We start from the raw sequence: 25,352 nt of genomic DNA, 5'->3' as shown, positions 1-25,352 counted from the left end.
ACTACTCGAATTCTTACCCAATATATTATAGGATTGGGGTCTTCAAGAGAAATCGCGCACAGTGGGGGAGCCTCTCAGGCTCCTCTTTTCTCATCAAACCTCTTCTGATGTGCTGTGGAGGAGGGAGAGGACTGGGGTTGTGGGAGGCAGATGTCCATGTCTTAGTAGACCATAGTTTTGCCAGCAGAGGGCAGCAAAGCCACAGATTTAAGGGAATTTGGGGAAGAGAGGGGAATGAGGTCCACCTCTCCCCCCATCACCAGTGCTGTTCTTGTTAACTCAGGCTCTTGCCTAGCAGGGCCTGCATCACCTCAAAATCCTTCTGGGACACCATGCCTGGATCACACTCCAGCCTGTGTCATTTTAGAATTCCATACCTCAGGAATGTCTTCCCAGAGCCCATAAATGAAGAGACGCTGATGGGGAGGAAGAGATAAGATTAGACAAAGAATCACCCAGCATTTTAAAGGATGTCAGCCATAGTACAAGGCACCAGAAATTCTTGAGGAAGGAAATCCCATACTGCATCATCAAGAGGAGTTCCCCTTCTTGGGAGGATGGAGGTGGGGGATCACAGCAGCCAAATGCTAGGGGCCAGATCTGAAATTTCTTCCACTGTTATGAAGAGGGAAATGGGCTGTGAGCGTTGGGCTGGGGTCTGGGTTTTCAGTGCGTGGTACCTGTGCTCTTGAGAGAGTGGAGAGATCTGTCCCATGGATGCACAATTCAAGGAAAGAATTCCTTGGGCTCAAAAATGAAACAGATGTAATCCAGAACCAGCTTCTCTATCCCCAGGCTGAAACACTCTGGGCTGTTTCTGCTCCCAAATCATGTAGCCCTGCAGAGCAAGTGCCTCCCACCTTGAGACTTGAACCATCCAGAGGAACACGAGGGTGGGGGGCTAGAAGGCCCGATCCCTATCCTTGTCTGTGTTGGTGGAGATGGAAAAGAGGAGGGAAGGAAGTGAACAGAGCAGCTGGGGGCGTGTGGAGGGGGAGGGGGCTCAGAAGAGGCAGCTGGCAGGCGGGAAGATGATCTGGGGGTCTCAAGTTTCTTGACATCAATTAGAGCAGCCGGCCTGGGCTCATTAGTAGCCTGGGGTGCAGGGCTCATCAATAATGAATTCACCCCACACTCCCCACCCCCAGCTGCCTGCAAGGTCACCCCGCCCTCCAGCCAGCTGCCTCCCCATAGTAAGATAAGCAAACCCTCTTCTCAGAGTCCCTGAAAAGATGAACAAGGACTAAGGGCAAAGGGGGCTCTATCACAGGTCAACCATGCCTAGCGCTGGCCCTTTTTAGTCTTAGAGTCCACCCAAGAGAGACAACACAGGAAGAGAAGAGTAGAGGCAGGGTCTAAGAAAAGAGGGTTCATGACACTGGGGTAGAACCCTATGGTGGCAGTTCAGACCCAGAGCAAGAAGACACACCTGTAATGCCAGCAATTCAACTGAGAAGACTGAAGCAAAAAGATCTCAAGTTCAAGGTCAGCCTGGTCAATTTAGTAGAATCCTGTCTTAAAAAGTAAAAGGGCTAGGGATACAGCTTAGTGGTAGAGCAACCCTGGGTTCAATTTCCTGGTAACACACACACACATACCATAAGAGGACCTCCTCTGAGAGACATAGAGACTTCATATCCTCCCCCAAGGCCAATCGTGGACAGCCAGGTCACAGTCCCAAGATCTTTGAACCTCTTGGTCAGAACAATACCAAGGCTTTGGCACCCCCAGCATTCTGTTGCCCTTGAGCTAGAGCACCTTGACAGATGCAAAAACAGATCTTTTCTTCAAACCAAGTCAATGTGGCAAGAGATTGCTAGTGCCCAGAATTAGGAACCCAAACTTCTTGCACCTTATTTGGTTATCCAACTCTAACTTGCCTCCAGAACCCAGGAATGCCAGTCCTCCTTCCCCCTCCTAAACAGTTATGAGATTCTAATCCCACCACCCCTTCCACTGACCTCTTTCTCCCTGTTTCCACCCTCCCTAAATCCCAAGTGTTCCTGTTCCCAAGTACATCCCCTTTCCCTCTGGCTGGGGTTGGCCTGAAGCTGGCTGCTTGGCATTCTGGGAAATCTGCCTGGCACCCTCCCTCTCCAGGCAGGTATGGACAGGTCCAGGCTGTAGCAGCTGCATCCTCCCCAGACACCTCAGCAGACTCCCAGACTCCAGCCTTGTGCTGGGGTCCCAGTTGCCTGACTTCTTCCCCCGGCCCCTTGTTGGCCTTAGAATACAAACAAGTGTCCTGTGTGCCCCCTTCGAACTGACATTCTCCCCAACTCAATATCTGTCCTCTTTCCATTCTCCCCTCACCTCACCATGCTCTTCTAGAAGCTCTCCCTGAATCGTACACCCTCTCCCTCCCCAAGACAATCCAGGTCATCTCTACAAAGTTGCATCTCAGTTCTGGATTTTCTGTCATCTTCCAGTTATGCTAATGATATCAGCTACAACCTTCTATTTCTACATCCTCAAGAGAATTGATTGCAGTCTCTTCCCCCAAAATTTCTTTAAAAGACCCAGGCATTCCGATCCCCAGGCAGGGATCAACTCAAATCTATCTTCAACCCCCAAATTCACCCAGCCCCCAGGCATTCTGCTCCTAAATTAGAAAAACAAACTGGATCGCAGTGGCCCTCGCCTGACCTGTAATCGCAGCGACGGGGAGGCTAAGGTAGGAGTTCGCAAGTTCAAGGCCAGCCTCAGCATCTTAGCGAGGCCCTAAGCAACTTAGGGAGACCATATCTCAAAATAAAAAAAATTTAAAAGGCTGGGGAAGTAACTTAGTGGTAGAGCGCCCCTAGGTTCAAGCCCTAGTTTTTTTAAAAAAAAAAAAAAAGAAAAGGAAAAGAAAGAAAAGAAAAACAAACTAGGACACAAACATTCCCGAAGCACCTCCCTCCAACCCCCTCCCAGTTCATCATGTGGCCCCCAATCCGGGGCTCCATCCCTCCCCAGAGCACTCCAGCAGCCTGCCCGACATCAGCCCAGAACTAGACTTCCCGCCCTCAGACCCAGGCCTCTCTGTTTTCAGCCTCCTCTGTCACCTCACGGTCTTCGGGGCGTCTCGTTCCCCCAACCCCCGCTGCAGTGACACGGTGAAGCCCAGAGATCAGGGGCAGCAAGTAGAAGGTCGGGAGGAAGCGGGAGGGGCCAGGACGCCCCCTCGCGGAGCCCGGGGTGCCGGGTCCCCCCTCCTCCCGTCTTCACCTGCTGCGGGCCCCGCCCCCGCTCCGCCTCGGCCGGCCTCTGCTCCTCCCCCGACTCCTCCCCCCCGTACCCCCAGCCCGGCCAGAACGGCCCCCGGGACAGAGCGACGCGGAACCCCGGGCGCCTGGGTCCCCAGCATGATCCTCGGTGAGTGGGCTCTGCGACTCCAGTCTCCAGGCTCCTGGGTCCCTCTCAGTGGGTCACCCCCCTCCACCTCCCCGCACCGCGGTGACTGCGGCCGCCAGTCAGCGACCGGCTCCCCCTCCCCCTTCATCTGGCTCCACATCTGGGGTCCCTTCCTCCCCTCGCTAAGCTGCCGCTTCTCCCGGTGGTCTAGGGAGCGGCAAGGGGGGAAGCAGAACGGAGTGAGACCCCCGCCCCATAATGAGAGCATTGCGTATTCATGAGGCTCATGAATATTATATGACAGTCTACGAGAGGCTGGGGGAGGGGGCTGGTCCTGGCCTGGTGGAGTTGGGGGAAAGGTTCGGACCCGTCCCCTTCAGCGCTTCCCCCCACCCTTTGCTTTGACACTCCGACATCCTTCTGGGCCCAGGATAAGAGGGAAAGGAGGAAGTGGGGGGCGGGGGGAGAAGATGGTGGGTGTAGCTTCGAGGTGAGTGTGGTGGGAGGTGGGAACCTGAGGGCTGAAGATAAGGGGGCTGGGGAAAAGAGGGGGTGGGAAACTGTCCATCCCAGGGCTCCTGCGGCTTAGATCCTGTCTCCGCAGCCATCCTGCCCCAACACGCCGGGACCTGCCCCTCTCTCTCCCTGCTCTGGCTTCCTGGGCCCTTCCTTCCAGTCTTCCTTCTTCCCCTCCACCCCTGCCTTGGGCCGGGGGGCACCAGGAGAGGGAGGGGTGATGGGGAAAGTAAGACTGGGGGAGGGGAACTCCCGCTGGGCTCTGACAGCCCGTCAGCCACAGCCACCCCATCCTCATGACCTACATCGGGAAGGGAGCCCCAGGGATGGGGGAGGAGAGGGCCTAGCTGTGCTCTGGACTCCGCATCAGCTCCAGCTCCAGGCCCCTGCCCTGGGCCCTGCCGCCACAGTAGTGCACAGACCTACTCTGACCTCTGCCCTCCACCCTGGCTAGGCCGGTTCCTGTGCCCTGTTTGTAGTGGCAGCCCCCCACCAAGCCCAGACACCTGTGGTCTCCCTCCCTGAACTGAGGACACCTGGATCTATGCTGATGCCCAGAGGGCTTGACTGGCTCCTACTCTCATCCTTCTCCTGAGACCCTCTGCTATTTTTCTGCTTGTCTTTTCTTCTTTCAATTGACCTCCCCTTACTCTATTGACTTCACTAGCAGAGGCCCATCCGCCTTCCTTCTCTCCTCCTCCTGTGTGGCCTGTCTCACCACTTCATGTCTCACTCCCCTCCACCTGGCACTCCATCCTATCTATCAAGTGAATGAGAGAAGCAAGGCATGAATGACTTCTTCCCTGCCTCTTCCCCAAGAGTATTCTAGTAGGGGAAGATATTCCACAGCCCTCTTTGAATACCACCCCCATCCTCTAGGGGGACACCCCCAACACACTTTAGACTCAGACCCCCTTTGCACAGGCTGCACGGTCCTCCACCCTGTGCCATCTCTGCACTCTGCCTTCAAGCTGTAATTAACTCCTTCCTTGTGCCAAGGCTACCAAGGGGTGGGAAGCGTGCCAGAACCCTCAAACCTCAGTCTTTTTTAAAATTTTTATTTTATTTTTATTTATTTATTTATTGGTGCAGAGGATAGATCCAGAGCCTTATGTATGCAAACATAAACACAAGCTCTACCACTGGGCTACACCCCAGCCCCTGCCTTAGCCCTCTCTGAGGAAGGAGGTGGGTGGAGGAAGCTGCCAGGCTCAGGTCCCCTCTCAGGACCCATACTAAGGTATTCAGCTCTAAATGCCTCATTTAGAATGAACCACTGAGTCCATGTGCTAGGTGGCCCTGGAGGGGCCCTAAGATGTCCCCGCCCAGCCTGCTCAAGATCTAGAGTTGGAGTCCCAGGTTTAAGGTGGTTCTGGGCTCAGCTTCCTAGTTCCAAGCCTTTCTGCATCATCCTTTCCAATGGAGTCCCTGGTGCAGTGAATGGCGGGACTTAAAGAGGAGGCCTCTTCCAGTCAGATTTCCCAGAGGTCTGCTTCCCCGCTCTTCCCTTCCCAATCTCCTCCTCCCTTTAAGCCCTACTCCCGCCCACACCCACCCTGGGGTTATTAGGGATGATGTTTTGAGTAGTTGTTCATAATCATCCCCTTGTCTCTTTCATCTTTGACTTCAAAGCCTTTCCAGCTCTCAACCTGCCTCCTGCCAGGATGGGGCAGAAGGGGACAGATACATTGGACTTGGTCAAGAAGATAAGACCCAGGAGCTCAAGGATTTCCACCCACTCCCCACCCTGATTTAGGCATTTCTGAGGAAGGAAGAGAGGCCAAAAGGCCTAAAAGGAAATGGAGATGGAGAGATGATATATCAATTCCTCCCTTTGGCCACAGAATCTAATTCCCATTCTAACCCAGCGCTGACCCTGTGATTTTTGCCACCTTGAGCCCTAACCACTTGCAACCTTAACCCCAGTGCCTCTCTCTGAGCTTAGTCTCAGCTGGCCTACCCTTCAGACCAGCAGCACTACTCCCAGCCCTGCCCAGCACCTCTCCTAGCTCCTGTGCCTACTCAGGCTTTGCCACACCCTGAGCCAGCTCACAGCAGGCGCTCCCATTCTTTCCACCAGGGCCTGAGGCCGGGGCTCCACCTGAAAGCCAAGGAGCTAGGCCTCCCAACCTGGCCAGAACTTCTGGGGAAGAGAAGGAGGAAGAGACCAGGCCTGAGTGGGATGGAGGAGCCAGATGCAGCTTGGTGGTGGGTTAGTGTTGGCAGGGAATCCAGAGCAAGATCAAAGTGCCCGCGGCTAAGCAGGGTATGGAAATGGGCAGATGTCCACTATCTGAGGGGCTGTGAGCTGGGCCCTCTAAAATGCACTGGGAACTGTCTTTAATAAAGCATGTAGCAATTCCCTATGGAGCTGGGTGGGGTTCCGTCTGCGGGAGGTAATTACTCTAATGAGCTGCTCTCTGGAGGAGCCTGCCCCAGCCAGGCCCCAGCTCCTCCCTGCCCTGCCTAACATGGGTGCTTCACTTGTACACACTCCAGTTTACTCTTCTTCTCTCCTCCAAACCTGCCTGAAGCCCTCGCCTAGCCCAATGACAAAAGCCCAAATTTTTTACCTCAGTTCCTGATCACCTGGCCCTTCCTATAGTCTTGTCTTTTTCCCTTTCCTTCCCCCAGAAAAAGTGTAGTGCTTAAAAGCCCTGCCTCTGGAGCCAGGAGTGTTCAAATTCCCTAATAGCTGTGTGACCTTGGTCAGATAGCTCCCTCTCTGAGCCAGCTGTCATCATCTATAAGATGAGAATTCATTTATTCAGCAAACATTTATTGAGCTCTCATTGTGACACGCCAGCACTTGACATGGATTTGTTCAATCCTCTCATCAGTTCTGTGAGGCAGGTACTGTTCTCGTTTCACAGATGAGAAATAAGACTGAGAGAGCCAGAGAAACCAGCTAGCCACCCAGCTAGTGCACAGGGATCATGCACTGGAAGACCATGTATGTAAAGAGCCCGGCATATAGTAAGCCCTCAAAAGGTGGCACCTATTGTTATTCTCAGAAAATGGGGAGGAGGGAGCCAGGTGTGGTGAGGCACACCTGTAATCTCAGTGACTTGGGAGGCTGAGGCAGTAGGATTGCAGGTTCAAAGCCTGCCTCAGCAACTTTAGCAAGGCCCTAAGCAATTTAGCAAGACCCTGTCTCAAAATATTTTGAAAAACAGGCTGGGGATGTGGCCCAGTGCTAAAGCACCTCTGGGTTCAATGCCTAGTACAAGAAAAAGGAGGGGGAGGGAAGAGCCTGAGGCTTGAGCTACATGAAACCAAGAAGTCTGTTTCTGCCCACCGAACCCATAAGCTGCCATCTGCCCCTCTCCACACCTCAGATTTCAGAGTGGAGCAGAGGACACAGGAATCTGGAAAGGAGAAAATGAATCTCCAGTTGCCCACCCTAGTCCTTCCCTTACGCCACTCTTATTTCACCCCTCTCTCACATTCCCCCAACCCCAAGGTTCACACCAGTGGAAAAGATGAGCTGCTGGCCACAGGGAACTGAGTGGCTGTACCTGTTTTGTTTTGTTTTGTTTTATCCCCCTCTGGAGTTGAAATGAGGACTCCAACCCCAGGAAATGCATGGAACTTGCTCTCCCCATCCTATCATTCAACCAGATGGAAGCCTGTGCTCACATCTCTGCTTCAGAGTTAAATTAGAGCCCTTTGGGAGTGATGTAGCAGAGAAAGAACTTGCTATAGAGCGCGACAGATCTCGATTTGAATCTCAGCCCTGGTGCTTACAGGCTGTGTGACATCAGCCAAGTTTTTTAACTACTCTCAGTCCTGGTTTCCTCACATGTCAAGTGGAAAAACATATTATCAGCTCCTCATAGAATCCTTGCCACCTCATAGCTCCGGTCACCTCCGAGATTAAAAGTGATAATACTCAGAATTCATTGCCTGGCACATAGTGGCTCCTCGATTTTCTTTTTTTTCCCCCTGCGGCTTTTTCTGGAACTCAACTCTATCCTCTAAGATGGGTGTGAGGAGTGGGAGGTTAGAGGGTGGAGAGCCACTCTGCAGTCCCTGGTGCTCCAGCAGGTCAAGTGCCAGCCCCAAACCAGCTGCTGGGGTGGGGGCGGGATGCTGGGGACTCTGGGAGCACTCAGGTTTCTGTCACCATTCCTGAGGCTCGTTAAGGCTGCCCTGGCCTTGGGTGTCAGGCAGAGAGGCGGGTGGGGCCTAGGGGGAGAGGCCATGAGGGGACAGATCGGGAAGGGGAGATGGCCAAGCTGTTAGTCTCTCTGTTCACTCTCTTCTCTTTATCTTTCTCCCGCTCTCTGTCCTCCGCCTTTTGGTCCTCCCACCCTAACCTCCAGCTCTGCGCCCGCTTCTCAGCAGTGTCTGTTCTCTATCGCATCTCACTCTTCCATCTCCATGGTTCTCCACCCTCTTCTCTCACAGTGTCTCTGTCCTCTTCCTCAGTTACTTATTCCTGCTCTGCCATGCTACCATTTTCTCTCACTTGATGTCTGTCTTTGCCCACCCCATCCCAACCCTGAAGGTGTCAGAGGAGGAAATGGACACAAGACATACAGACCCCCAGCAGCTTAAGGGCCAAAGCCAAGCATCCCAGTCTCTCCTCCAGGCCCTAGAATTTGTCAGCCCAAACTCCCAGCAGCCTTGAGCCTTCCCTGCCTGAGGCACCCTGGTCACCCAGTCCTGGCACTGGGTAGAAGAGAGAGACCCCCTCCAGACCTTTCTGGACCAGCTCCCTGCCCCCAGCTGTGCCTGAGCCCTCCCCACCCCCTCTCTCTCGCCTCAGATTCCCCTAATCCCTGCTCCCCCGCCCTCCCCTCTGCCCCACTTTTCCAGGACTCTGATTGGCTGATTCTACTGACTGGGCTGGGGGAGGGGGATGGCAAGGGAGGGGGCAGAGGGCAGAACCAAGGGAAGGGGACATTGTCAGGCCCAGGCCCCTGGGGGGCCAGGGCCAGGCCACTGCCTGGGGGCAGCGGGCACCAGAAACTGAAGGTATGAAAGAGGGAATTCTCTATGGAGGGAATGGGAGAGGATCCTGGGGATCCCCTGCACTAGGAAGGTCAAGGGAGGACGGGGCAAAGCTAGCAGGGCTTTGTTCCTGGGAACCCCTGTTGCTGGCAGGGGGTGACTGGAGTAGTGGAGGGCAGCCAGAGCTCCGCAGCTGGGGGACTGTGGGGTCGCAGAAGGCAGCTGGGCCAGAGGAAACTCAGAGGGTCCTAGGTGCCCCTGCGCTCAGGGCTCCCTTTGGAAGCTGGTAGAGTTCCTCCTCTGACTTAGTGGGGAGAAGAAGGTTTCAGGGGAGGGCAGTTGGAGAGCAGGCCTGCACTTTCATTTCCCCTTGGGGTCAGAGGCCGGGTGGTGGCTGTTCCTGCAGAGCTGGAGCGGAGCACTCCTGGTGAGACAAAGGGTCTGGGAGGACTGAAGAGGGTTGGAGAGGGGCCTCAGAGGGTGGCCCAGGCCATCCACTTCCCAGAGCATTTGCCACCCACTGGCTACCTGCCCCCAGAGAGGTCAGCAGTTAATTAAGGGTCATGATGGGAACAAAATCATAACTCCAGGGAACCTGAAAGATTCTGCAGCCCCTCCCCCAGATCTTGGCTTCATGGTCCCCTTGGGCAGTGAGTGGCATGAATCACCCAGTTGACTCCGTCCTTCCTGGGATGATAATAAACCTTTGAATATCCAGGGAGAAGGCAGTGAATGCCAGGGAAGAAAGGAGTGGCCAGGGACTTGGGGCTCAGAGTCCCTGTGGGTCCAGCAGGCAGCCTGCAAAGAAGGTCTAGGCTTTCCTGGGTCTGTAAAGTACCCACGGGTCTTTGGGGGAGGGAAGATAGAGAAGGGGGAAGCGAAAACCACCCAGAAGGGAAGGCCCACAGTGGAGGACCTGCTCCAGTGCTCCGGAGCCAGCAGGGGAAGTGTATCTACACTGCTCACACGTGTGCACGACTGGGGGTCACACTTCTGAGTGAGGGGGGGGGGGAGCAGCTAGGGAGTGGGACTGCCAGGCTTGGGCGGGGTTCCCAAGCTTCAATCTTCCTACCCTACAGAATGTTTTCTCTGCCCTCCAGGCAGCCTGAGCCGGGCAGGGCCCCTCCCTCTGCTGCGGCAGCCCCCCATCATGCAGCCTCCACTGGACCTCAAACAGATACTGCCCTTCCCTCTGGAGCCGGCTCCCACCCTGGGCCTCTTCAACTACAGCACTGTGAGTAGCAGCCGCCACCTTCCCCACCCTCCTTTCCCAGCCCTGCCCTCTGCTTCTCCTGTGTTTAATTCTTTCTCTCTTCTTATTACTTAATCTTCCTCACTTCTAGTCAATTACAAGTATTGTCAGCTCTCTGGTACAGTATTAACCACAATAATAATAGTTAATATTTACTGAGATCTTGCTATCGACCAACACATGGAGTGTTTTGTTTGAATGATCTTAGTCCTCCGTGTTTGGCAGACCATCCAGAGAAGTAATGAGACCCAAGTTGGGGTAGTGACAGTGAGGAGGTGGCAGGGTGTACATGCTGGATCCAGAAGGAGGGGATAAGCAGGAAGACAAGCATGCCTGCTTAAGTTCTAGCTCTCTAGAGCCCCTAGCTGGGTAGATAGGATCAGTAGGTAGGGCTTGGATGGTTGGTGAAGTTGTCTGCTTACTACAACATGAAATAGGGAGCCACTGTCCATTCTTGAGCAGGAGAATGACTTGCTAAGAGCAGCCATGGAGGAAGGTGACTGGGCCAGTCGGAAGTGGGGCTGGAAGGGAGCAAAGACTGGAGGTGGGTGGCCGGTCAGGAGGGTGCCCCAGCAATGTGGGCCTGGAGGGAAGTCAGTCTGGGCCAGTGGCAGCAGCAGGGTGAGGAAGAGGAAGGGGGAAGGGTAAGGTGTTTCCAAGGACATACTGACAGGCCTGGTGACCAACTGGTGTTCAGGGGTGGGGGAGAAGAGAAAGGATGAGTCAAGGATGACTCCAAGGTCCGGGCCTATGTGACTGGGAGGAAGAAGTTACAGGACACAGGCAGGGTTGGAGGAGGAAGCTGTCTGGGTGGAGAGTGCTGAACTCTTTGGGACATGCTGAGAGAGATCCCAGAGAACACTAAACCAAAAAGGTCCAAGAGTTGGGTGTAGTACTGCGTGCCTAGAATCTCAGCAACTCCAGAGGCTGAGGCAGGAGGATTGCAAGTGTGAACTGCAGCCTCTGCAATAGTCAACTGCCGCAGTCAACTAGAACTTGAGGCCTGGAGAGAAGGCTGAAGCTAAAGGTTGGGGGGAATCAGCCTTACTCAACCCAGATCATTCACCCTGAAAGCACACTTGACCACAAACACATACTGGATGGAGGATGCAGGATTTCTATATCTAACTCCTTTTCATCTTCACAACACCCCACAAGGTAGACATTAATATTCCTGTTTCACAAATGGGACAACAAAAATTGAGGTTCTGCAGAGTTTAGTAATTTTTTTTTTTCCTGTATTGGAGATTGAACCCAGGGCGCTTAGCCACTGAGCCATATCCCCAGCCCATTTTTTTTTTTTTTTTTGAGTCTGGGTCTTGCTAAGTTTCTGAGGCTGGCTTTGAACTTGGGATCCTCCTGCCTCAGCTTCCCAAATTGCTGGGATTACAGGCATACACCACATCCAGCCAGGGTTCAGTAATTTATATAAGTTGACACAATATGTGTCCAAGATATAATTTGAATCCATAACATCTAACTCCAAATAGAATTATCATTATTCCATAGCCACTCTCCAAAAACTCCAAAAAAACCCAACCCAACATTCACATTGTATTTTAATGTCTACAAGTGCTTTTCATATCTTTTTTTTAGTATAATTTATTTATTTATTTTTTATTAGTTGCTCATGACAATACAACAATCTTGACATATCATGCATTTGATTGCTTTTCATATCTTAACCTTTAACCTTTATAGCACCCTTTGGGGCAGCTGTTGTTATTATTCTTATTTTACAAGAGAAAATTGAGCATTGACTATAAGCAGTTCTATGTACAATGCAGACAGGAGAGGTAAATATGAGATAGTCCTCTCTTAAAGGACCTTATATTCAGAAGAAAAAAAGATATGTACACAGTAGAACAGAGAGAAGATTATGAATATTGTGACAGAAACACTAACAAAAACCAAAGAAAAAAAATTTTGAGCATATATCATGTGCTGGGCACTGTGCCTGGTGTCAGGGATGCAGGACTCAGTCCTCCCCCTTAGGGACCTCACAGTTTAGTAGGAATAATAACAAGTTAACAGTTACCCTGTGGTGTTGAGGAGCTGTGTCAGAGGCTTTTAGCTTGCATGGGAGTCCAAGGCAGGGTCAAACAAGACTTGCTGGATATGGAAGTACCTAAGGGACCAACCAAAGTTAAGCAAGAAGAGGCTTAACCTAGAAGGAGTGGGTAACATGACTTAGGTTTGTTTTGTTTTGTTGTGTTTTGGTACCAGTGATTGAAAACAGGGACATTCAACCCCTGAGCTGGGGAGCCCTATTTGAATTTTATTTAGAGACAGGGTCTTACTGAGTTGCTTAGTGCCTCCCTTTTGCTGAGGCTGGCTTTGAACTCTTGATCCTCCTTCCTCAGCCTCCCAAGCCACTGGGATTAAAGGCATGCGCCACTGTGCCCAGCCCATAATTTAGGTTTTGAAGAATTAGTAGTAGGATTTAAAAAGTGGCCTTAGACAATGTTCCAGATTGAAGCAAATCACATGAACAAGGACTGGAAAAGAATCCTTAAGAAAATGCCATTTGTTGGGTATAACTGGATCAGAAGGTGTGGGGGATACTTCCCCCTATCTGAATACCTGATGTTCATTTACCCTCATGTCTCAGCAGCCCGTTATTGTCTCCATTTTTAAAAGTTATTTGCTTTTTTATGTTGTTTTGAGACCAGGGTCTCACTGATCTGCCCAAGATGGGTTTGAATTCAAGATCCTTCTGCCTCAGACTCCCACGTAGTTGGGATTATAGGAGTGTCATGTCCCTATGTTATTGGTAAGAAAATATGGACTCAGAGAGGTTAAGCGACTTGTCTAAGGTTGCAAAGCTATCTAATTCTGGGCCTGGGGTTGTGCCTCAGAGGTAGAGTGCTTGCCTAGCATGCATGAGGCATTGGGTTCAATCCTCACCATCCTATAAAAATAAAATAAGGGACTGTGTCCATCCACAACTACAAAATAAATGTTAAAAAAAAAAAAGAGTTCTCTGTTTAAAAATAAATAAATAAATAGCCCAGGTTTCTGAGTTCCACAGGGTTCCTCTCTCTACTGCTTCTAGTGGAGCTGTTTAAAACCACGGGCGCCTGGTGTGGGGCTGCACACCTGTCATCCCAGCAACTCTGGAGACTGAGGCAGGTTCAAGGCCAGCCTAAGCAACTTAATGAGACTTTCAGCAACTTACTGAGACCCTGTCTCAAAATTAAGAAATAAAAAGGGCTGGGGACCCCAGGTTCAATCCCTAGTACCAAAAACAAAAAAAAAAAAAAAAAAAAAGAAAAAAGAAAAAAAGAAGAAGTCATGGGATCCGGAAGTGTAGCTCAGCAAGGGAGTGTAGCTCAATGGACACCACTTGCCTAGGAAGCATGAGGCCCTGGATTCAATTCCCATCACCACTATTTATTAATAAATAAATAGGTAAATAGATAGATAGGTAGATAGAGAATTAAGGGCATGAGCAAAAATACACTTGAGAGTGAAGCAGGGTGTTGAACATCATCATCTTTGGCACATGACTATCAGGATGTGAATTGATGTTCCACTGTACTGGCTGTGTGCCCTTAGACCAGACATTTAACCATCTTGAAACTCAATTTTATCATCTATAGAATGGGATAGTAATAGTACTAATTCACAAAGTTATAACAATTGTATTATATAATCATAATGCCTAGCACAAAGTAAGTGCTCAATCAGTATCAGCTGCTATGATTATTATGTTATTGCTATTATTTGATTTAAGGGAAGAGCAGAAAGAGAAAGGAAGGATAGTCAGGGACTCAGCCTTGAAGAATAAGCAGAATTAGGCAATGGGAACCTGAGGACGCTCAGTAAAGGAAACAGAGGAGCTACTGGAGGGGGCGGGAGAGGAAATATGTTCCTGTAGGGTTGGAAAAGCCAAGGGAGAGAGTGTGTCGGGCTGCATCAATAGTGTCAAATTCTGCAGGGGAATGAGGACTGCAGAAAAGCTGCAGACAGGCCTTTGGAAGTACTGTGCAGCAGTTAAGTACATGGCTTTGGAGTCAAGCTGCCCAGGTTTAAATTCAAATCCCAGTTCAGCCACTTACTAGCTTATGACCTTGGGCAAATTATTTAACCTCTCTAAACCTCAGTTCCTTCGTCTATAAAATGAAGATAATAATAGTACTTACTTCAGATAGTGGTTGTGATGATTAAATTAGATAATCCATGCAAAGAGTTCAGTACAGAGCAGCCACATTCCAAGGGCTCAATCAACATTAGGTGCTGCTGGAGGTGATATTATTGCTCATGGCACCTCTGGCGGTCTGTGGACTGGTACCTCCAGCTCTCTTTCCTACTGGACAGTTTCTACCCATCAGACCCCTCCCTGCATTGCTGTTTCCCCTTTCTCCTCCCACTTACTCCACTGCTTCCCTCTGCCCTTGGACGTCCCTCACTGTCTCCCAAAGGCAACCCCTCACTGGATCCAGATCCCTGGTTCCATCATGTCTGTGCCTTAGGGGATGTGTGAGGGGATGAGACCCAGAGATGAGATAGTAGGATCCCAAGCCCTGTCCACAGAGAACGAGGTGTCCTGGGGAGTGGGCTGCTTTACCTTCCTGCCGCTCACGCCCCAGTACTGTCCCCACTCGACCGCCAGAGGGCAGTAAGTGCACGAAGCGTGGTTTAAGCTTAGAGAACCTGGTGCGCTGCGCTGGCCGGAGTCGGGCGAGGGGAGGGGGTGAGAAGAGGTTAGGGATGTGTTCCCTAGTCTGAGGTCGCTTCTGTCCAGAGAGGCAGCCCCCGCCCAGCTCCATCATTGGAAGGAATCTCTGAGAGCAGTGCCTGACACCTGGGTACCTGGGCTCGAGTTCCCACCCCTGCGGGGGAAGAGGCTTGTAAAAAGTGCAGCGCAGGGACTGTGTGCAGAGGGAACTGGGAATGGGTCGTCTGCGGACTCGAAAGAAATGCTGTCAGCAGAGGAGCGAGGATCAGGGCGGAAGGGGTGAAAGAAAGGACAAATGTCCGAACTAGACAGAGTCGACCATAGGATTGGTGGGAACATTGGACCCAAAGAGGAACACTAGTGGAGGCCCCTTAGGTCATCTGTTCCTTGCCTCGCCGCTGGGCCAAGTGGCCCCTAGCCCGGAGAGGGTCTTTCCGGGAAGCAGCGTCGGCACTTGGACATCCCCTCTAGTCTTTTGGGTCTAGCCCCCTCCACTCCTCTCCAGTTCCCTGTCCCCGCCCCCGCCCTCGGACCGCCCTCGGCCCCGCCTCTGGGGCGGGCTCCAGAGCCGGCCGGCGCCGCCTCCCAGACTCCCGACCCGCCCGGCCTCACAGCCCCGAGCCGCCCGGGCAACCAGCGCCGCGTCCCCGGCCTGCCCGGCCGGCCAGGCTCGGCCCCCCGCCCGGGTCCGCCACCCGGGCCATGGAGCCGCGGCCCCCAGGGTCCCGCAGGGTAAGCCACCCGGCCCCTCCTCTCTCTCGGGCTCCGCGCTGCCGCAGCGCCCCCCCACCCCATCCCCGCCCGCCCCTGCGGGGCTGGCCACCTCTCCCTGCGCCCGGTCCGCGGGTTGTCCGGCCCATCCCCCACACTGGCGCGGCCCTAACCAGCCTCAGGATCCCGGCTGGTGCCCCCAGACGATGCCACCATACCGGATACCCTAACCTCTGGTCCCTAGGTCCTTGGAGTCCCTCAGATCTTTAGACTTCCCGGCAGGTCCTACACCTACCCTCAAATTACCTCACTTTTCAGCTCCCTCTTCACCAGCCCTGGCCCAGCGCCCCTTCCCTACCAGCTTCCACCTGCTCTTTTTATCTTCCCCATGTCAATCCTTCCTGTTCCTCAGGTTTTCCCACCCTTGAGATTCCACTCCCTTTCCCTTGTGGTTTGTCACCTCATTTTGAGGGGTGGGGAAGTGGGGTGGTCAAACAAGGGACAGCAGGTTCCAACACATAAAGGGGAATGGAAGGAAATATAATCAGAGCTTCCCCATCATGATCTGGTTTCCTCCCTTCTATCCCCATTGCCCTTCCTGATTCATTTTGCCCCAGCTTCAGAAAGCTGTTCCCCTTCACATCTGCTGTTGGAGGGCACATGGGCGGGGACTGTTTGGTGGACTTGTCCAGACAGCGTGTAGGCCAACATCCCATAGAAGAGGCTGTGGAGTGAGATGGGCTCTGGGAGATGCTGGCCTCCACTTCTCCCCAGGGATCCTTCATCTAGGTCACCAGGGCCTCCTGACCTTGGCCCAGAGCAGTACTTCAGTGGCTCACATTCCACCTGCACCAGGATTGGGCCCACAAGTCCTCACCTTCAACTTGGTGTCTCCTCTGTTCATGGAAGAAAAGGTGGGAAAGGCCTGCCTGACTCCAGTGCTACCCTCCATGCCCCCTGTTGGTGTTTCTGGACTTTAACCTGTAGAAAAGTCTGTGCAAGAGTCACTTTCTCACCCTGGAAGAGGGACCCAGGTGGGGCCAGGATTCTTAGGGGTGGAGGTTTGGATGATCAGTCCACATCTCATTCTCAGGGTCCTGGGTCCTTATCCCCACATGGGAACAGGCTGGGGCAATAGGGTGGGGCAGAGACAGAACCAGGAGACTCTGCCCTCCCCTCTGCATCCCATTCCTCTCTCCCTACTGTTTTCATTCTACTTAGGTTTCCTGGCCCAGATTGGGTTTCTGTCTGGGCTGAATTCCCATTCCCCACCCAGCATGTGAGGAAGCCCAGGGTTTAGGAGAACCCTGGGGCAGAGTTGGGGGGGTCTCTGGATAGGAATGACTTAGACCTGGAGATTGGGAGCTGAGAGCAGCAGTCTGTCTCCCCTTTGTGATTAAAGCCTGTCTCCAACTTGGTCTGTCTTTCTTTCTGCCAAGCACATCATATATTTACACAGATAAACACACAGCTGAAGATTACACAACCTGACCATTCATGGTGTCAGCAAAGCCCCCAACACAGAACTGTTGATACATAAAAGATGTACACACAGTACATGACACTCATTCACACTCCACCCATGAACAGATTGATCACAGCCTGCCTTGCGCATGCACGCACACACACGTGCGCGCACACACACACATCCATTCCTCCCCTGTTTGACTTTTCCTTGAACATAACTGGGGCTTCCAGAAAGCTGATGGGAGATGATGAAAAGACAGCATTGAGAGGGGCTGCTTCCAGCCCAGGGTCAGTCAAGAGGATGATGCTTGTCAGACACTTATCTGAATCCAGTCCTGATGCTTGCATCCACCATTGCCAAAATGAGGCAGAGTAGGTGAGGCTGCCACCCATTTCACAAGGGATGCTGAAAGCCCCTTTCCTGATATTAACCCCAACCAGCCGGTGAGACTCCTGCAGGGTAGGCAAGGAAGTCCAGACATCTGGGCTTCCAGACTTGCCTCTGCTTCATGATCCCTCTCTCACAGTGTCTCATTGGGAACCCTAAAACCTGGGCACCAGCAGAGATTCAACCAAGGAACTAAGGATCCCCAATTCCCCAGCAATTGTGTCTTACTTACTTCCACCTGGAAGATAAGGTTTCACCCCTCATTTGGTCTGTTCTTATGAGAGGTCTTAGCCATCACCCAATCCTCCACAGCCTCAACTGCATTCCAGTCAGTCTCCCTGGCCACCTGTGGGCCAAGGGGAGGAGGGCTGTTCAGGAAGACAGTTTTCATGCCTCTAGGCCCTGGCTTTATCCCCTGATAGTAAAAGGCCTCAGAGGAACTCTCATCCTCTTCCCTCCTCATGTGAACTCTTGGCAGGAGACTGCAAAGACATCTGCTGACCCAGGGTGGAGGCAGAGATGGCCCTAATCCTGCCCAGCCCACAGCCCTGTCTCAGAAGCCCTGTGATCAGGGAGAGAAGGTTCAGAAGATCACTGGGCTGCCTTAGGCTTGTCCAGCTGTCCAGTCCCCCTCTTATTCCCCATTATTTGCTAGAGCCACCTATTCCCTTCTGATTTATTTATCTGTTTGTTTGTTTATTTTTTGTACCAAGGATTGAACCCCCAGGGGTGCTTAACCACTGAGACCACCCCCCGACCCTTTTTTAAAAATATATATTTTATTTTGAGATAGGGTCTTGCTAAGTTGCTGAGGCTGGCTTTGAACTTGCAATTTCTCCTGCCTCAGCCTCCCAAGCCACTGGGATACAGGTGTATGCCATCATGCCTGGTTCTTCTGGTTCTTTTACTTTCTCTAGAAGGTGCTGCCTTTAAAAGGTCCAGAGAGCCAGGCACAGTGGCACACACCTGTAATCGTGGCAGGTCCAGAGGCTGAGGCATGAGGATCATGAGTTCAAAGCCAGCCTCAGCAACTTAGCAAGGCCCTGAGCAATGCAGCAAGACCCTGTTTTTAAATTTAAAAAAAAAGAATAGATAAAAGGTAAAAGGGCTGGGGGTGTGACTCAGTGACTAAATACCCCTGGGTTCAATCCCGATACCAAAAAAAATTTTAAAAAGTCCAGAGAAAAAGTGTTAAGGGCAAACTGGGTCCCAGAAATGGGAAGAGAGGAATACCTGTCTCCTGGAACCAGAGGCTGGGCTTGACAGAAAGTCTTACACCAGAAGGGGACCAAAATGGTTCAAAAGCTTCAGTGGAAGGCCCAAAGGTCTAGGGTTCCTTGGGCCCTCATGTCAGCAGGCCTCTGGCAGATTCGCTAGCTGTAGGAGACAGGTCAAGATGACAGAGTTGGACCTTCATGGTATGATGAACCAAGGCAAGAATCCAGGATCAAGTTCCAGTTCAGATATTAACTCATGATGTGACCTTGGGCAAACCACTTCTACTTTTTTGTGAAATAGAAGCATTGGTCCAATGCCTGGATCAGGTCCCTTCCAGTGCTATGAAGATTGGGCTAGAGGAATCAGGGAACTGAGCTTAGAGTCTGAAAAAGCTCTGGGACCTTGGTTTAACCCAGCCGCTGCCAGTTGGGGGAGGATGGACTTATGCTGGGTTCCTGGCTCACCCTAGCCTGCCTCCACAGATGGACCCTGTGCAGAAGGCTGTGCTCTCCCACACTTTTGGGGGACCCTTGCTCAAGACCAAGCGGCCCGTCATTTCCTGTAATGTCTGTCAAATCCGCTTCAATTCTCAGGTAAGAAGCCCAGCTGCTTGTCCCACCCATGGTGGGGGAGGGGGCAGCCAGGGGACCTTGAGGGAGGGTAGAGACTGGGAACTCTGGGTGAGGGGCAAAGATTAAGGGGATATTAGGGGAAGAACAGGGAGTGGGGACACTGTGGGAGAGGTGAGAGCTACTAGGAAACACTTCAGGGGAATAAGAGGTCACTTTGTATTTTGATATGAAATAGACCCATCCTCTGAGGCTGACCCCTTCCTCCCTCCCTCAGGGACTGAGGTATTAGAACACAAGTATCTGGATGGGAGTGTGGCTTTTGGCCCTCTGGTTCTCGGGTGCAGGGCTGAGTTAGGTCATTGGTTCCCCTGCAGAGCCCGTGTCCTCTTTGGCCTCTGCTAGGCTCCTCCCTGGGCCCACTCACTTCCCTCTAATCCCTTGGTTTCCTCTTCTCTCCACCCCATTTCTACCCTTTTCCCTCCAAATCACACACCAAGTCTGGCCCCTACACCCCTCCCATGGGACTTTCCCCATGGAGAAAAGCCACCCCAAACCCAAGTGTCCAGCCATCCAGATCTCCTCCCTCTGAGACTCACTGGGACTCCTTTTTGGGTCTAGAGGGAACTTCATGGTGTACATGTGCTGAGAGCTTTTGGAGAAAAACAGCAGGGCCTCATTCTGCTGAGTAGAGAAATAAAAGCATGTTCTATTTCTCTACCCAGTACACAAACATACACACGCACAAACCCCATGCCATGGGCCTTGCACACCACCGCCCTCCCCCTGGGCTGCCAGTGTTCCTTCCTGCCTATCTACACCTTTTATTTCTACCCCTGTCTAAGTGACCTTGGGCCTCCAGGATTGTACATTCTTAGCAGGGGTACAAATGGGAGCAGAGAGTAGGGGCAGGCGGTGGGTAGGTGGAGCCAAGATCAACCCAGCATTAGGTCTCTATTTAGCTTGGTCCCCAGGCATCCTTTCTACCAACCCTTTCTCTGCTCACTGGTGAAGGGAACAAGATTGGAGGGGTGGGGAGCCAATAGCAAATAGCTCTTCCCTCTCTTTGCCCTCCCTTTCCCTCCCCCTTCCAGTGGCTCTGTTTTGACAGCTGTCTCTACTGCTGTCTTCTGTCTCCAGAGCTGGGCTTAAGGCCAGGGTCCTCTAGGGTGTCCGTAGAGGAGTCATGGAAAATGAGACCTAGGGGGAGTCATCAGGATAGAACCCAGGCAACAGAGCTCCTGCGACACCCAGTCTGAGGGTAAAACAATCAAGGGCAGAATCCTGGGGGCACAGATACAGGACATAGGCCTAGGGTCTAAAGGATGCCAACTGACTACATTTTAGGTCCCTTCCAGTGTAGAATTCTCCCACAGGTTTGTGGTCCTCTCCCCTCTATCCCAGGATTAGGTGGAGGGCCTCAGTCAGCAGTCAGGCTCTGGGTGTGGTAGTGGGGTACAGTTCTGGGCTAAGTGGGGATCCAGATTCCCAGAGACTCACACTTTAGGTGTTTGCCCAAGGTTCATGAACCAGCAGACTGATCAGCATGGGGCTGTACATCTCAGCATGCAGGGAGATTCATTGCAGCACGCTGAGGCCACCTTAGGAGCAGAGGAGCCCTGTGGGGAGATCAGACGATGAAAAGTGGTGATCTCAGATTCCATTTTTTTCTTCCATCCCTAAAGAGTCAGGCTGAGGCACACTACAAGGGTAACCGCCACGCCCGAAGAGTCAAAGGCATCGAGGCTGCCAAGACCCGAGGCAGAGAGCCTGGCATCCGGGAACCTGGAGACCCAGCTCCACCAGGAAGCACCCCCCCAAATGGGGAAGGCATAGCCCCCCGCCCAGGTGTGTCTGAATCCCCCACATCCTTCAACTAATCTGTCTTCTCTGTTCTCTCCCCATTTCCAGAACTTTCCTCTGCTTCTCTCTCCCTCCCCCCCTCCCTCCCCACCCCCACTCCCACTCAAGGTGGGTCCTGGAGCCAAGCACAGTGATGTAAAATTTCCATCCTGTCACCCCCACCCCCTGCCCCAGCTCCTCTCAACAGAATCCCCACTGTCTGTCCTCTCTGCTCAGTGACTCAGAGAGGGGCTAGGGTGAGGCCACCTGGCAAACCTCCCCAAGAAAAAAGGAACCATCGAATCCAGAGAGAGGCCCCTTCGTGCTGGGCGAGGGAATTGGGATGTCTGAGTGCCTGCCCTGCTGGGACTCTCCTCAGAGAAGACTAAACCCGAGAAACCAAGGAACTCCCTAGATGATCTCCGGTAGACCTTTGAACTTTTCTGGGCCAGTTTTCTTTTCTGGCGAATAAGAGTGAGACTTTTAAGATCTTTGATGTCATTTCTAGGTTTACAAAAACCAGCTCCGAAGTTCTTTTTCCCTCATGGCCAGTGGCCATCCTCAACCATACTTCAAAAGACTGGGAAGAGGGAATATAGAGACAGGAAGATATGAGCCACCCCATCCTAAGATTACCACATCCAGTGACAATCATGGCCAGCTCCAGAGAGACGTAACATCCCCCTTGTCCCCATTTCCTCCTATCCTGGCCTGCCCTTCCTGCCTCACTCTAAGAAGAATGAGAAACAAGCCTGTGCACCACCCACGCCCCCACTCTCACCACACACACACTGGGAACCACCCTCGGGTGTCCACAGATAGAAGGGCGGGCCTGAGTCCTAACTGTGCTCTGCCTGCTTCCTAGCCTGATCACGTTGGTTCAGTTTAACATCTCTGTAAAATGCGGGACGTTGGTGGTAGTAGTGGTGGTAGGAGATAACATTTCTTTTCTTTTTTGTGTGTGGTACTGGGAATGGAGCCCTTTTTTGCTTTTTATTTTAAGATAGGATCTTGCTAAGATCCTGTGTGCCTCACTAAGTTGCAGAGGCTGGCCTTGAACTTTTGATCCTCCTGCCTAAACCTTCTGAGTTGCTGGGATTACAGGCTGGCACCACCATATCTGACTAGTTAACATTTCTTGCATAGCACTGTTCTAGGTACCTGACACATATTACTTCATTTAGTCCTATACTTTCTGAGGATACAGAGCAAGATAACTATGCCTGTCCTGCTTTCATAAACCATGAAGTCCTATCCAGAATGGGAGTGGATGTGCTGTCTGGATTGGGATGAAGGTGGAGGATGTCAGAAATGAGTAAGAGAAATAAGCGGAAGAATCATAGGATGGACAAACAAATGGACATCTGCAGGGTTCAGGAGTTCCCTTCCCAACAACTCCCTACCCCCACTGCAGTCCTCCTCTTGACCCGGAAACTGGATCGTCTGTTGGAGCGAGAATGGGAGCGCTAGAATTTCCCCTGTACAGAGGCCAGAACACAGTGCTGAGGCCTGGGGCCTGTGCATCTTTAATTGAGCCATGAATTATAGAGCAGCCTGCATCCCTGTTTCTTCCCTCTCTGGTTCTGCTCTTTCTGTTTCCCTTTGCCATGCCTGCATCCTTCTCTCCTGGCCCTCCCTCATCCTGGTTCTGCCCCTTCCAACAGCTAGCAGGCCACTGGGGGATGAATCCTTATTCTATGCCTCACCCTTTGGCTGGGCAGAATTCCAGCTTTACCCTCAAGGTAGGCTGGTAGGGCCAGACCCCCCTAGCCATTCCTAGCTCATGGAGAACGAGCCAGGCACTGGAGTCTCACACCCAGCCTGTGGCAACTGAACCACATCTGGCTCCGACCCATGCATGACAACATGCATGTTGTCACAGGGTGGGGACTCCTGGGCCCTTGCCCTCCAGGAAATGGGGTTAGGTATCCACATGAAGAATGTTCTCCAGGAACTATCTGGGTGACCCATGTTTTACCCCAACAGTTTCCACGGAAAATGGACTGGGTCCAGCCCCAGGATCCCCAGAGAAACAGCCTGGTTCCCCATCCCCCCCAAGTGTTCCAGAAACTGGCCGGGGTGTAATCAAAGGTGAAGGGGGGGCTTCAGCCTCAGCTCCCCTGCCTGGGGGCAGCAAGGAAGAGGAGGAGAAAGCCAAACGGCTGCTCTACTGTGCTCTGTGCAAGGTGGCTGTGAACTCCCTGTCCCAGCTTGAGGCACATAACAAAGGTATGGACTGTCCCCAATCACATTCTCCAGTCCTCTGCCTGTCCTGCCTCCTAGATCCTGAGTCCCTGGCTTCCAACATCCCTGGAGCCTCCAAGACCTAGGAGGCTGTCTCCTTCCCCAGCCATCTCCCTCTGTCCTTAGCCCCCTGTTGCCTCAGCTCCCCCTCCACCTTACTTTTTTCACATGTGATTCTCCTCTGTCCCACCTTGGGTTTAGGAAGAACCCAAGGGGCTCAGAAAAACCCCACACTTGTATATCCCTCCCAATATTGTCACTGGGAATGTGGGTATTTAAGGTCTAGTAGGCCTGGAAATTGTTCCTCTACCCCTTACCTCCTGCCCTCTGCGGGATCCAGGTACTAAGCACAAGACAATTCTGGAGGCCCGAAGTGGGCTGGGGCCCATCAAAGCTTACCCTAGGCTGGGGCCTCCCACCCCCGGGGAACCAGAGGCTCCTGCCCAAGACCGAACCTTCCACTGTGAGATCTGCAATGTCAAGGTCAATTCGGAGGTCCAACTGAAACAGGTGAGTCTGAGGCCCTCCCCAGGAATTCTGGGAAGCTCCACCCGCTGAGGGGTCAGGAGAACCAAGAGCTTGCGTGAGGCCCCTTCTTCGGGCTCCTACCCCTGTGCTAAAAAAGGGAATGGGCCCAGAAACTGGACTATCAGCGAGGTGGCCCTGCCCCGTGGCGGTTGCTTTGTTCTGGGGGCTCGCAACCCACCACCCAATCGCTTCCTCAGCACATCTCCAGCCGGCGGCACCGAGACGGCGTGGCCGGGAAGCCCAACCCACTACTGAGCCGTCACAAGAAACCGAGGGGCGCCGGGGAGCTGGCGGTGAGGCCAGGGCGCTGGGGAACGCCGAGGAGGGATCCCGGCGGGTTGGAAAGAGGGACGCGGGCGGGGCCCCGGGAGAGGTGGGGTTTACGGACCGCAGCCTGACCTCCCTGCGCTTTCTGGCTTCAGGGCACGCTGACTTTCTCCAAGGAGCTGCCCAAATCCCTAGCCGGAGGCCTGCTCCCGAGCCCCCTGGCGGTGGCTGCGGTAATGGCAGCGGCAGCAGGCTCCCCGCTGTCTCTGCGTCCAGCTCCGGCTGCACCTCTTCTGCAGGGACCGCCGATCACCCACCCACTGCTCCACCCGGCCCCGGGACCCATCCGAACTGCGCACGGACCCATCCTCTTCTCCCCCTACTGACCTCAACCCCTGTCCCCTCCCATTCAACCCCTCACCTCCAGCCGGGACCCAGGCCTCCGGGCTCCCAGCCCGCCCCTCCCGGCGCTCCCTGAATGATCTCTCCTTCCCCCCCACCCCGAGGTACGGGGTTCCAGGAAAGGGGAGGGTAGTGGGGGAGGGGGGCTTCAGAAGGGGGGGAATACCCCAGATCTCAGGGAACCCCGCCCCCTGCCCTTCCCTCTCCCCTAGAAAAGGGGGGGCCGTCTCACCCCGAGCCCCCTTGGAGACACCCCCCCTCCCAAAAGCCATGTCCATCCAGCCCTTCCCCCCAAACCTAGCACAAAACGGGGTTCACAAGCCATGGTCCGGGCCCGAGGGGCAGAAATGGATTTCTTGGCAATAAGCGGACTCTGGGACTCCGGCCCCCTACCCCAAACTGAAGCGCTTCCGTGAACATGCCCGTCCTCCGCAGGGGGAGGGGGGCAAGCGGGATCCTGGGTCCCTCATAAGCACTTTGGTTTTACCGCCGGCAACCTCACTGTGCCCGCCCCGCACCATGCCCCAGCCCCAGGGCTAGCCGGGCCCAACGCAAGGGGCAGCACTTGGTGGCATCTCTGGCACTTGGGTGGGACCAAGGAGATGCCTCCATAGACCCTTCCCTAGCCTTCTTCCTCCCCAGTCCGGGTTCCATTCTTTTCACCAGCACCCATCGCCCAAGGGGTACCGAGGGGGGCAAGGGGTGTCCAGTCCAAGCCCACCCCCGCCTCGCCTTCCGCAAAACTGTGAGCAAAAAGCAATAGAAGCCTCGCCCCCGCCCCCTCCCCCTCCGCAGGATTTGCCGAGTCTGTAGCCTCCCCCATCCCAGCTCCAAGACCTCACGGCTGTCCCCTCCACTGCACAACTCGGGCGGGGGCGTGACACCCCCACCCCTCTGTGGTTTCTGTATTGTCAGCCCTTCCAGCCTCCAACCCGGGAGGGAGATGGCCACAACAGGCCTTCCCTCCCCATCAAC

General features: G+C 53.2%; 1 protein-coding gene across 3 annotated transcripts; it reads left to right on the top strand.

Annotated features, from left to right (window-relative positions):
• The first annotated feature begins 8,711 nt into the window (after positions 1 to 8,711).
• ZNF385A (zinc finger protein 385A) lies at positions 8,712 to 25,120 on the top strand. Of its 3 annotated transcripts, none has more exons than XM_081310236.1 (8): positions 8,712 to 8,832; positions 9,909 to 10,042; positions 19,008 to 19,118; positions 20,780 to 20,942; positions 22,923 to 23,165; positions 23,521 to 23,690; positions 23,906 to 24,001; positions 24,131 to 25,120. In XM_081310236.1, the coding sequence occupies exons 2-8, from the start codon at positions 9,959 to 9,961 to the stop codon at positions 24,359 to 24,361; spliced, it is 1,098 nt and encodes a 365-aa protein (XP_081166362.1). In that variant the 5' UTR covers positions 8,712 to 8,832; positions 9,909 to 9,958; the 3' UTR covers positions 24,362 to 25,120. The 3 variants fall into 3 exon arrangements, with proteins under 3 accessions (XP_081166362.1, XP_081166363.1, XP_081166364.1); XM_081310237.1 differs by lacking the exon at positions 8,712 to 8,832 and adding an exon at positions 9,217 to 9,235; XM_081310238.1 differs by lacking the exons at positions 8,712 to 8,832; positions 9,909 to 10,042 and adding an exon at positions 15,342 to 15,473.
• The last annotated feature ends 232 nt before the right edge of the window (positions 25,121 to 25,352 follow it).

This window comes from Spermophilus citellus, assembly GCF_964194105.1.
Source record: "Spermophilus citellus genome assembly, chromosome: 10".
Lineage (NCBI taxonomy): Eukaryota > Metazoa > Chordata > Mammalia > Rodentia > Sciuridae > Spermophilus > Spermophilus citellus.
This window is presented reverse-complemented; position numbering and strand designations above follow the sequence as displayed.